We start from the raw sequence: 13,998 nt of genomic DNA, 5'->3' as shown, positions 1-13,998 counted from the left end.
GCACTAGAGACAGTGTTGACACATGATGACATGCGTGATATTGATGCGAGTGATTTAGGTGATGAACTGAAAGCCATTTCAAGATACATTTCAGCAGGATCAATTCCAAAGGCTGTTCTTGAATATATGTGCGCGAATAAGATGACCACCCTCTCTCCAAATGCTTTTGTTGCTCTGCGCATACGTCTAACACTTCCTGTAACAGTTGCCAGTGGAGAATGCAGCTTCTCCAAACTGAAGTTAATAAAAACACATCTACACTCCACAATGACACAGGAGAGGCTGGTCGGCCTTGCAACCATCTCGATAGAGCATGAGCTGGCCCAGACTGTGGACCTTCAGGAAGCAGTTCAAATCTTTGCAACCAAGAAGGCATGGAAAGCACCACTTTGATTATTCAAACAGAGAAAAATGCCAGTGTTTACTATGCAGACAAGAAAAGTTACATTTGCTGTTCAGGTGTTTGAAAGTTAAGTGTTACTTAAAATTTTTGAACAAGGCATTTTAAGTTGTTAGTTCTCCTTTATTGGGGTAGGTAGCAGAGCAGTACAATGAGAGGAATAGAACAGGAAGAAGGCAGAATTGAGACCTTTCAAAGCGAGGGAGCATGGGGGTGTCATTTGAGGTCCCCACCTCAGGTGCCAAAATGTTGTGGGCTGGCCCTGTCAGAAATGGTATTGGGGATGTAACTAATTTTCATGGAACAAGCTGCATGGTAATCAACATTTGCATTGCACTAAGATGATCATTCAAAGCTATCAGTGTTGTTCTGAACTCAGACAAAGCACCTAAGTTGTGCACATGAAGGACCTGATTCTCCTCTCACATTAGTGTAAATCAGGAGTAGCTGAGTGGAGTTACATGAATTTGACCTTATGGTGGGGGAAAGGGACATTGACATGGACATAAAAGGAGCAGACACCATTTGTATCTCTTCACTGGAAGAATTTGGAACTCAATAAATGAAACCGCATTGTATAAAAAAAGAAGCAAGAGCATGAGGTTCCAAGTTATTTTATAGGCTATGTACTTGGTAACTTGCAAGTTATTATTTTGGGAGATGGGCATGGGTGAAGTGGGAAAGATACTGATTCACTCTGAAGAGTAGTTATGATTTCTCATGTACACTAAATCCATATTTTATGCTTTTTAAAAGTATGCCACTGTAATGCTATTGACATCAATGGAGCTATTTCTGATTTACACCAGTGTAAATGAATATACAGATCCTTAATTTGGACCTGGTATATCATTATGGCTATAAAGATGTATTGTGGGCTGTTATGTAAATGCTTGGTTTTTTAAACCAATTTGTTACTGATCTTATATACAATGGCTACTTTGGATATGTGATTTATACTGCTGTATGAATGATCGTCAGATCTCTGTGTAAACACATGCACATACATACTCCAGTCATATCTCAACTTCAATGGAATAATGGTGTTGTGTTTCAAGAAGGAGAAACCACTAACAAAGATTCTTACACTTTGTTCTGCCTGTTCCTTTGAAAATCAACCTCTGCTGAGGCAACTTTACTCAGCATGATCAGAAAATAGATAGTTAAATGGTCTATTCCAGCAGGCAGGTATCAGGCTGTGTTGCATTATGACCCCGGCTACAAATGTGCCCTATATGATTTTTCTGGAGCTGAAATTCATCTTGGGATGATGGAAAAGGCAATTCTCTCTTATTGTCACTATGCTCTCTGCGCTTATTAAAAATATCGACCTTGTGAGCACAGATAGAATTTAGTTGTAGACAGAGTTTCCAGTCCTCAACTTGCATTTTCCATTTTCTACTCTTTAGGGCTTTGGAAACTCTTATTCTGATTAATTTAGTTACTGCTCAGCCTCCTTTTACAGTGCTCACCCATATACACAGGTATGTTAATCCCTATATACTTATTAATCTTAAAAAGCAAGATATCATATATCAATGCAATCACCTATCAGCATTCATGATTGGTTTTTGATAACATTGACTTATTGGAATTACTTTTTTCTCATTCTTTCCCCTCTTGCCCCTCCTCTGTCTCTCTCACTTATTGGATTTTTAGAGGCCATTTGGTAAATTACAAGTCACCTCACTCTCCTCCAAACTACTCACACCCTGTATATCCAGTAATGTTTTCAGAATCATCCTGTTCATCCCAGAAAGACCCTTTGCAAAATACTGTCATGTTACAACAGAGGTGAAAGAGCCAGTACGCCGTGCCAGACTGGACTGGCTTCCGCGGCGGTGATTTAAAGGGCCCTTTGCTCCGCGGCGCTGGAGCCTTGGGCCCTTTAATTCGCCCCGGGGCTCCCAGCCACCTCTGCAGCTGGTAGCTCCGGGGTGATTTAAAGGCCCTGGGGCTCCCAGCCACAGCTGGAGCCCAAGGGCCTTTAAATCTTGAGGCCACGTCCCCGCTCAGGACTCTGGCATACCGGTAAGTCCTTTAAGTTACTTTCACCCCTGTGTTACAACTTTCTAACATCAGCAGTTTTGAAATATTATTTAGTCAGTCTTGCAAGTTACTGGAAGTTGAGGAAATTCAGTACTTCAATCACAGGATTGTTGTAGAAGAGGTGACTCTTATTTTGTAAAATATAATTGATATTGAGGCTCCAAGTTCAAAGGAAAGCATTATAAATAAGTGATGGCCGCAGGATAAATTTTGCCTATATTAAGAAATAGATTGAAATTGTAAAATTTTAATCATCTCGCTCTCTCTGTCTCTCTCTTTCTCTCTCTCCACTCATTTATAAAGCGTCTAATGTGTAAATTTTATTAGCTATCCAACTGGAGAACTCTCTCCCTCCCCTCCCCCCTGTGCAGTCTACTCCTCCAATAACAAGTGAAGATGTTTTAACTATTTTAATTAGGTTGATAAATTAGAAGATGATCCGAATATCTAGTATTTGCAAAACTTGATATGCACAAAGTTCTAACAAAAAAAAAAAAAAAAGGAATATTCTGACTGAACACATCTTAAACTGGTTCCTGGTATTATAGCAGCTGAAGGAGCTACCATATACAATAAAATACACAGCTTCTGATTATTCCCAAGATTATTTCCAAATGTCCAAAGAGACAAAGAATCCAGATAAAATGAGTACTGGTGTGATCTCAGTTATATTCTATTGATATAGGGAGCTTTGGCAACACACCTCTGTGAGAATCTGGCCTTAAAACTGGTTTATCCAGACCTGGTAGGATTATGGTAATTTTCCAGTAGTGTAAAGCCAGCATTCTCCCCAACCTCCTGTTTAAAATCACTCTTATTCATTCTCTCTCTCACACACACAGACACTCATTCTCACACACACACACACACACACACACACACACAGAGTTTTGGTCTATAGGGGTCATTTGCAGTCGGTGTAAATGAAAACACTTGTGCTAAGCCTGTGTAATGCAGCAAATCCCAGCATGGGTGTGTACATGTCCATTAAATCTCTCCTCTTCTTACGTAACTCCTGGGTTTTGTTTGGTTTCTTTTTTTACAGAGGGGTACATGACACAGAAGTCACCTTTCCTCTAATTTCCATATCCCTCTTTTCAGTTCTCATGTAGTTAGCTTCTTTTGCTCCTCTTACCCCACCAGGACAGCCCTATCACCCACGTGCCTCATCACTCTGGGCCTTCCCTCACAACTCTCCAGTCAGTCCCAGTCCCAGAATCACCCTTTCCTGCCAGTACCTTTCCTCTCACTCTTCACATGTTTGACTTCCCAACCCATCTGGTGCTTTCCCCCTTACTCAATCCTATCTCACTCTTCAACATTTGCCTCTTTGTCCTTTTTCCCAGCAGTTCCCTTTTCCCCTCTTTCCTGGATTTCTGAGTCCAGGACTCACAGGTCATCTCACCTTTTTCATTCCCTTGATAGCCCTGCCCCAAACTGATACTCTCCTTGCATGATCTTCTAGGGACCTGGCTTTCTTATCTGATAGGAAGTGAGTTCACTTGTCTCCTATGGTTGAATTAAACAATTTTGGGACTGAACTATCTCACCTTCTCTGTGTCTGATCCATCATTCTTTCTCCACAAGTCACTGCCTGAAATTATTATTCTGCTTAAATCTCTCTCTCCTTTTCCACCCCATGAATTTTATTAACGTTTTAAACCCTTCCTCAAAACTGTCATCATTTTAAACTAATTAATTCATTTGATTATCTATAACCAGGTTCTTGGTCACTGTACCATCTAAACAGTTTTTGCTATGTTGTATGTCACTTCCTAACCAAACACAAAGACTCTCTTTGTAAAAATCATTTTGATACTATGGTTGGTTGTATCTTAGCAATATTTTTTCATATTAAACAACTACGAGTTTGAGTTATTGCTGTAGTTTGGCTGCATCTATAAGTCAATCCCAGCAACCATTTATTCCTTGGTATTCTATTAAACAACTGAGACTATCCTCCAAATATATTACAGTAATCAGCATCTAAAATATATTCAGTCATATCAACAGGATCTAGTGATGATAATATCCTCATAATTACATCATCATGAATATTCTCAGCATATACATAACTTACTTTATCATAATCCTTTAAAATATTTATAGCTGCTGCTCCAGTGCTATGTTGGAATAATTTTTGTCCTTTTGAAACTCTCTATACACTTTCACACAGAATGGTAATGTCTGGCACTTAAGACTTTTGGGTTAATAGAAGAGAATTGATGAGCAGCAGCTGGTACGGAAATATATATTGTAAACAAAGAAGCATTTCCCCCCGACTCTTCAACAATATCTGTTGAAGCCACATGACATCTTCTGTGATACAACAGTCCAACTATAAAGAAGGAAAAAACAAAACAAAAACAACACAATCCTATTTCCATAACATTATAAAGGATGGCTGAAGTTCCTCAGACCTGTGAAAATTCCATTCTCTGCAGAGGACCTATGCATCACTAATATTCCACTTATGCCCTAAAGGCTTTACATGAGACTTAAATGGTGCATAGTTCTTGTCCTGGCTCTCTACACTGGATGGGATTTCACCCTGGATGCACGTTTTTGAAGAAACATCTTGAATCAGAGGAGCCATTGGGAGACTTATAAAGTCTGATCCTGCATTATTCGTGCACCCAAAACTCCCAGTGAAACCCATATAGCAGTCCTGAGTGCAAGTTAAATATATTAACAGTAGCAGTAACAAAGCCAGGGATGGCTGAATCAACTAGTAAAGGTCTTCTGAAATCTAATTGCAAGTAAGGGAAGACATTTTAAAAGGAAACTAGTTATTGTATTTGAATCTTTTAAAAGTTTCTATTTCGTTTTGGATTAATTGGTGAAGCAGTAGGTTGGGCTACCTTGATTTTGATTAAATTACTAGTTTGGTTGATGAAGGAACTGTAATGATATATATTCTTCTGTAAGAGAATTATAGAGCATTAGTGAGATCATTGCTGGAATATTGTGTCTAGTTCTGGTGTCCACACTTTAAAAAAGATGTTGACAAATTGGAAAGGGTTGTGAAAAAGCTATACAATTATTAGAGATCTGGAAAACCTGCTTTAGAGTGATAGACTAAAGAAGGTCAATCTATTTAGTTTATCAAACAGTAGGTTAAGAGATGACTTGATCATTGTATAAAAGTATCTATATGTGGAGAAAAAGAAACTCTTTAATCTAGCAGACAAACCCATAAAAAGATCCAATGTCTGGAAACCTTAGCTAGACAAATTCAGACTAGAAATGCAATGCACATTTTTAACAGTGAGAGTAATTAACCACTGAAGCAACTTACCTAGGGACATGGTGGATTTTCCATCACTTGAAGTTTTTAAATCAAGATTGGATGTCTTTCTAAAAGATACATTCTGGCACAACCAGAAGTTATGGGCTTGATGCAGGAATCACTTGATAAAAATCTATGACCTGTTTAACATAAGAGGTCAGGCTAGATGATTACAATGGTCTCTTCTAACCCTAAAATCTATGAATCTAGAAGGTTTCCAAACTATTCCACTCACCCATACATGTGATCCACACACCCACTTCATTATAAGGAATATTAAAAAAGTAAATGTCACTTCAGAGAATGTCTCCTCTGGAAATGAGTTTATAAATTATAGCAAATTTTAGGTGGGGTTATACTGTCTAAATTATGATTTAGGGCTTTTCTACCTGGAGGGTTACCCTGGAACAGCTATTCCTTATTAACAATCCCTAATTAACTCCATTCCAAATAAAAACATCCACATGCTGAGTTGATCAGGAATAGTTAATCTGATTTAAATTCACACTCTGCCTTATTCTGGATTCACTCACAAGTGTAGTGTTAAAGGGAATGAAGATTTAGCCCTCTGTGAATGGGAATGAAGTAAGAAAGGAGATTCAGGAGGCCAAATCCTTCCATTTGTGTCAGTACTGAACCATTGTCCCATTATAATGGTAGTAGGCACTGTGCAGGTATCGATGTTATCTTTCAGATGAGATGGAAAACCAAGTTGCTGACATCTTGTGGTCATATATGATTCTCCTATGGCAATTTTCTCAAGTATGTATTGTCTGACTCACTATCCTAGCCAAAATCTAATCTGGGTAATAACATTCTTCTTCCTTATTGTTTTAATTAGACATTGTGTTCACCACTTCCTGTCCCTAAATATAATATACAGTCCACTGAATTCCGTTCCCAAAATGGTGGTATATAAAGTGAAGTGACCCCTGTATTTATTTTGGGAATGAATCCTGACCCTATTTTAGAGCCCAGGTGCACTTGCAAGCTCTGCTGAGGCCATGAAAGGAAAAGAATCCTCCTCCAGGCCATATAGTAGCACTCAGCATCCACTATGCCCTGACCCCTTTGTAGGGTCGATACAGGGATAGGACTCACCATGGAAGATACTGTATGTAGAAGTTGCCCCATGCTTTGTAATTCCAAATATTCCTTGTTCTTTGGAAAAGATGATGTATTTCCCCTATTATCAGAGCAACCTGTAGGTAGCCACAGAATCCCCTCCACAAAAGGTAAGGCTTCTTTTTTCAGAATTAAACTATTTTTGAGTGTAGGATTGCTTTGGTTATTTTTAAACATATGATATATAGAGAAACAGGAAGTGCACCACTCTCTGAATTTCAGCAAAGTCTAACTGAGATCTGGCGAGAATCATTTTTCTTTCAAGATATCAGGGACTGAGCTTGGCCGATGGTATCTCCAGCTTTCCCAGAGCAAGTGCTGATGGAGCAGGTGACTCTTATGAATCCTTTCTACTAAGGGCTCTCAGAAACCTAAGGCTAGTGCTGCATAATACTTAAATCCCTTAATTCAACCAATGCAGCCCAAATGTTCCTGGCCTCAAAAGCTGATGTCTTGTATTCAGTCAAGATATATGTTCATTCATCTGTCTTTTCAGCTTTGCTCTGATGAGTCCCAGGGTAGCTGGTCTCAGGCCCAGTCTACTCACAATCTCCCCTGTATCAAAGCACGTGAGCCCAATCCAGTCAGCTAAAGGGGGCTGGGCTACACCTGGGCCTGTTAAGGGCTGCTAGAGGCCAGCCAGAGAAGGGGAGAGAGGTACTGGAATATGGTGTGCCTAGGGGAAGGAAAGCCATGCTGGAGCAGAACTAACTCCTGTAGTGAGTGCCTAGAGCAAGGAGCTAGGGGCTGAGGGAGGCAGACCTGGGTCTACTGCTCCAGGAAGGGAGCTGAACTGACTAGAACTAGGAAGCTGCCAGGAGCAGGGTGCTGGAGACCGGTGGGCCCCTGAAGTCTGAGACAAAAGAGTTAGTTAAAAACTATTTACTGTTTGTTTATTTGTTTGTGTTACGAGAATAAACCTGCTTGAAAGAGACTGAGCATGGCAGCACATATTTGGCCAATAGCTGTTTTGGAGGGTGGGTAGACGGGTGTACGTTTTCTGGCAAAAACTCAGCTTTACAAATATTGGCCAAAAATGTACACGTTCCATGGAGGGTGAAATCCTGGCCCCATTTAAGTCAATGGGAGTTTTGACATTGACTTAACTTGGGCCAAGATGTCACCCAAAGTGAACAAACTACTTTTGCATGTGCAGAATAAGATAGCTGAATGTATTTATCCTGAGTTTGCACATGCAAAGGCAAATGACACATACATGAGTTTTCCATACATGATAACATATGGGTTAAAAAACATGTCCAATAAACCTTCAAAAATGCAAAACATAGGGACAGCTCTAGACTTGCCTACTAATTCCTGAGTTTGAAAGACATACTTTTACTCTTGAGATAATTCTGCACCCAGAAACCAAAAAATTCTGCACACAATAGTTTAAAATTCTGCAAATTGTATGGTCAGTAAATAAATGTGGAGGCTCCAGCCTGGCAGTGGGAAGCATAGGCTGAACAGAGGTAGGAAATCACCCTGCAGCCTCCCTCCCCTCCCTCCATCTTGGTGACACGTATTTGGCTGCACCCAACCCTGACACAGTGCAAGGGTCAGGCTTGCCCCAGAGTGCCCCCCCTGCAGTGATTTCACTCTCTACCAGCTGCTCCGGGCATCCATGCCGCTGGGGAGAGGCACATGACCGTTCTTGTGACTTGCCTTTGCTTCCCCATTAGAAAGTCATTTTTCCACAGGAAAGCAAGGAAATCTGTGCGGGCCATGAATTCTGCATGGCACAGTGGCACAGAATTCCCCCAGGAGTAACAAATCCCCAGTTTGATCAGCACTGAGTTTTGGGGTTAAAATCTTAATCCTGATATAGATTACCCTGCTTATGGGCCTTATCTTTATAATGAGCCATCCCAAATCCCTGGAATAGAACAGTGCAAACTTTGGGAAGTTCAAAATTTGAATCTGGCCTTTTGCAGCTTGAGCTACCCTGTACTGAAAATCTACAGTTGGCATTAAAATCCTGTATTTTATTAAGTTTCTCAACCTCATCATGCAGGCAGAAGAACTGCAGGGGAGTGACTTGAGAAGAGAAAGATACTGTGAGAAGAACATTCCAGATCTGCCCCTTTCATATATGTCTATACCACCTCAAAAGAGGTAGAGAGAGCTGACTAAATAGTCACATTAAATTTTAATATCATTTTATTTTAGGGGGTGGAAGAAATCTTTGGTTGTAACACATTATAGCAGAAATAGGCTAAACTGAAAATACCCTTTGCCTGATTGTATCTCTCAAATATCTGACCTACCCACAGGCACCAAAGTGTGTAGAAATTAAGATGCCATTCTTGTGAATATTTCATTCAGAGGCTGTACCTCCTGGAATGATTAAAGCCAAGTCTGTATCCCCTAGAGGTGTGGAGCCAGAACAGGTAAGGTAAATGCCCTGTTGTGATGAGGAGTACTCCACACACTGATCCTGAGAGGGTTGAATTAGGCCATGCAAGCCCAATCAACCAATCAAGCAGCATTGGGGAGAGATTTAGGCTAGGAGGAAGCTGCTAATTGGAAGCAGGCTCACCTGTGAGTGAACAGGTGGGGCTTACACAAAGCCAAGAGACTGGCAAGAGAGCCCCCGCTGAGGCTGCAGGGTGAAGAGTAGCAGTCACTCTCCCTAAGGAAAGGATGGATAGGAATCCCTGAGACTTTGAAGACCCCAGGAGAGAGGGTGGAAGCAAGCTAGGAAATAGTCCGGGGCAAGAGCAGTACGGCTAGAGAAGCTGCAGACTTTGACTGCTTGGTAAAGGGCTCTGGACTGGAACCCAGATTAGAGGGTGGGCCTGATTTTCCCTGCCAACCAATACAGAGTGGTACTGCTAGGGGTAGTGAACTAGAATACTGCCTGAGTCACTGCAGGAGTGACAGGGTCAGAGCGGCAGGCATGAGGACTGCCTGATGCCGCCTGAACAGAAAGATTTTGAAGTACTCCACCCTGGAAGAGAAAACTACTTAGGGTACGTTTTCACTACCTGCTGGATCGGCTGGTAGTAATCGATCTATCGGGGATCAATTTATCGTGTCTCATCTAGACGCGATAAATCGATCCCTGAACACGCTCCCCGTCGACTCCGGAACTCCACCAGAGCGAGAGGTGGAGGCAGAGTCTACGGGGGAGCCGCGGCCGTCGATCCCGCGCCGTGAGGACGTGAGGTAAGTTGATCTAAGATATGTCAACTTCAGCTACACTATTCTCGTAGCTGAAGTTGCGTATCTTAGATCAACCCCTAGTGTAGACCTGGCCAGAGGTCTGAGTCATGAAGAGGAAGCTGCAGCTCCTGCAGTGAGAGAAGGGCCCCAGAGTGAAAGAGAGACAGAGTGCAACTGCAGGAAGGGGCATCTGCCTGGAAGAGCTAATGCCCAGAATAGCCAGAAGGAAGCGGGGTTGAGTGGTGAATAGAGTGCCCCATCACACCTATGTCTCACAGTTAATATGAGAATTGTCATGTGGTGAGAGGTTTTTGCTCTCAACCTGTTTGGCTCATGTCTGACATTACTAAAGTTATTGTGTATAGGCATTAAAATACTTATTGCAAGAGGCAATTGTCTGGCTTAAACCTGCAAACATTATGCAAAAATATGAGCTACCTGTTTGAAGTGATGTATAGTAAATCCTCTGTGGCATAGGTATGAGAAATGATAGACAATCACATTAGATGAAGGCTTTAGTGAAATGGACTCATGTTTAGAATACATGTTTATCAAAATGATCTCACTGCCTAAAATATGGTCATTAATCAACAGTGAACAGGTTTTGTGTGTGTATAAATATATAAGTACACTATCTACATTTACCTACTCTGATCCCAGTTAGCTGCAAAAAGCAGAAGAATCTTCCTGCCATAGTGATCACGTTTTTCCAGCACTCCAGGAAATCCATCAATCAGAGCCCGTTTGATCCCAGGATCATCAGCCTTGAAGTTCTTGAACATATCCAGGTTTAACTGGCGGTACTGGAAGTACTGGGCCAGCAGTCTGAAGGCATCTGTTTGGTGAAACTTTCTGGCTCGGAGAAATCTCAAGATGAAGGCATCATCTGTACGTAAAAACCCAATGTCAGGCCTGGTGATAATCATGTCCCTGACTTGTTGGATATCCTGATGCAAAACGTCTGGGTTTTCATTCAGTTCCAGACGGGCTTTCTCTATAGTCTCTGGACTAAGTCCAGTTTGTAAATGGGTCATCTCTGCAAAAATCTCTTTTCCAGATCCTTAACTTCAGATTATTTAGCAGGAGAAATGCTGATCCCATTCAACTAATGGGCTGCTGTAAGCGTGATCCATTCAAAAGCTTTTTGCTGCCCAGCTCTTTGAAAAAGATTGTTCGAGGGCCTTTTTCATATCCTTGCAAGGAGGTATAACTTTCAGTTCGTATGTAGTGTAATCCATCCAAAAGCAAGTGTAGCTTATTCCATCACTCACTAAAAAACAAATATATATAAAAAACATGGATTATATAGGTACTGAAGGCTTAAATGAATGCACTTCTGAGCTCGTATACAATAATCACTGCACTGCTTCTGTATTTTAAGTATTCAGAGGATAGCAACCAAATAGTCTTTGAGTGGTGCAGTTAGCATAATGCTATCATTGACATCTTGAATGCATAATATATAAGTATCCCAGAAAGACAGTCTGATGAACTTATCATTATATTGAGCATATAGCAATGGCAATGTTATATTGGTTTAGTACTAGGTTATTCTTTCTCAATTAGCTTAAAAATAATAACGTAGAAAGGGCAGCACTTCATGACCATGCTCTATTACTGTTATGCTTTTCCTGTGACACAAGTCCCTTCCAGGGCCAGCCTGGAGTGACAGCTGTAAAAATAATGGCAGCTCATAGTTTACTGGTCTGGTTTTTCACCCATGATGTGACAAAGTGTTCTCTTCTGATGAGCCGTGCTAAAACAATAGAGCAACATTTTCAGCCTTTTAAATAAGCAAATTTCCACTTTTCATGATGAATCTAGTATTTTTTAAAGGTTGGTTTATTGTGAATAGTATCATTTCATAAATTTCCCTTTGCTTCCCTTTATCCATTTATTCCCTGTGTTTATAACTTTTCCCTAGACTGGTGCAGAGAACCATAATAACATTGTGAACACACCGTGGCAGTCAGGGTAATTGGATACATGGAGACCACTCTCAGAAAACATTTTCCATTGAGGGTTTTCATTTTTTAAAAAGTTCTTCCTTGTTTTTTCCAGTGGTACCATTGTGTCTGAGCCAATGACCTAGAGGCTTTGTCTTCACTGCCATAAAATGTGTGTTTTCAAAAGGCGTGACAACTAAGGTGTGTTCGCTCTTGCTGTAAAATCCTACTGGAGACAAGGCACTGTAGTTTTACAGAGGTAAACTAGGTGAGGTCAACCGCAGGTGGGGAGAATATAGTGTTGATCTCCCCTGGCTTCCTCACAGTAAAAATTACAGGAGCCTTGTCTCCACTAGGATTTTATAGCCAAATAGCTCAGGTGTGTAAATTATGCCACTAAAAATATCCATCTTTTCTTGCAGTGAAGACATAGCCAGCATCTCTTTAATTGCCAGCTGCAGAATAACATCTCTAGCAAAGTTTAATGCTCAATACAGACTCCCAACCCACTGATATTCCTCCATCAATATTCTTCCTGGTGAGCACATCACACACACACACGCAAACGCGCGCGCACACACACACACGCACACACACATTCTCTTCTCACCTCACAATCCCTTGTCACCTTATCTCTTTCCTTTTAATGGTCTTTTAAGTAATGGTGCTTATCTTCTTAAAAGAAAACAGTATCTAGTTTGCTTAGCCCAATAGTCTAGAAGTTCAAAACACAAAGTCTCTCAATGAATAAACTGTGAAATGTGTTTGATAATTCTAGCATTGCAATCTTGATGTTAAGATGATAATTTTATTGTAAGCTCTTACTTTCAGTATCTTGTATTTTTTCTGGAAAAAACTTTACATGTTGTGTTTAAATTTTTCATACTTGTTCTTAGCTATGCTTATAAAAAAAAGTCCTGGGCTGCTATAAGCATAAAAAAAATTGCCCATAATGTGTTAAACACATCCAGAGGGAGACACCGTTCCCACTTCACGAAGATGGTGGTTGCCAGTATGTGATTTAGAAATACCCACTGTGATTAAGACCATTTATTTTCAAATACATTTTACAGTTTGTTCCTATGGAGACAAGCTTCTTACCCTACAGAACACTCTGATCAATGGGCTAAACAAAGTTTTCTCTGAAATACGGTACTGGTACTGCAAAATAATCCACAGCACATATAAACAATGCAGTAACGGTCAGTATTCCATTAGAAATCACGGGACTTGTTCCTCAGATGTTGTAATTCGCTGTGGCTCCATTGAGTTCAACAGAGCTATGCTGATTTACACCATCTGATGATTTGGCCCCCATGGTATTTAGTAACAAACATTAATGCCAGAGAGCTACCCAATTTAATCGTCACTGTGATTTCTCACATGGTTCTGATCTCTTGAATTCCTAAATATGTAATAGATGCACATTCCCTGTCATCAGACCCACACATTGCCATTTTCCCTTTCTCCTCTTGGGTTGTCTACAATTCTTACTTGTGTAAAATGCTCCAGCTTTAAAACTAACTTTGCATCTTTTATTCTTTGCATCTTTTATTCTTATTCTATAATTTGGTGCTGACGTTTTCCCCATCTCTGGAATGGTGTTGCTGTGCAATGGCAAAACAGAGCCTTTGTTAGACAAGAGCATTGCTGAGACCAGATTATGACTTCTTCCTCTGCCGGGTCCTTTCACAGCTTTTTAAAAAATCGTCCCTCCAAAGGAACAAAGCCCAAACATATACCAGGAAAAATAACAATCATTATTCAAAACAAGAAATATTGAACCAGAAGTAATTATTCATCACATACACCATTTTTTATTTTCAGTGTATTAAGTTCAGTTCCCAACAAGATTCAGAGAAGGGGCCGGATGCTTGTGATACTGAAAATATGCTGGTTTCTCCAGTCAATGGCCTGTGGTTTTGCCTGGCATGAGGGACCTGTGTTTATTTTATATTAGTAATAATAATAATATTGGTTCACAGCACCTTATTCTGTAATATTCAGTGTGACCTTTCTGGATT

General features: G+C 40.5%; 1 protein-coding gene across 1 annotated transcript in view; it reads right to left on the bottom strand.

Annotated features, from left to right (window-relative positions):
* Positions 1 to 13,998, bottom strand: part of CLVS1 (clavesin 1) — a 119,568-nt gene that overhangs the window by 97,806 nt on the left and 7,764 nt on the right. Inside the window, exon 2 of the mRNA XM_034762989.1 lies at positions 10,674 to 11,298. Coding sequence (XP_034618880.1) covers positions 10,674 to 11,062 — 389 coding nt within the window. The 5' untranslated portion in view covers positions 11,063 to 11,298. The remainder of the gene's footprint in view (positions 1 to 10,673; positions 11,299 to 13,998) is intronic.

This window comes from Trachemys scripta, chromosome 2 (genome assembly GCF_013100865.1).
Source record: "Trachemys scripta elegans isolate TJP31775 chromosome 2, CAS_Tse_1.0, whole genome shotgun sequence".
NCBI classification, from domain to species: domain Eukaryota; kingdom Metazoa; phylum Chordata; order Testudines; family Emydidae; genus Trachemys; species Trachemys scripta.
Note: the sequence above shows the minus strand (reverse complement) of the source record. Positions and strands in the feature narration are given on the sequence as shown.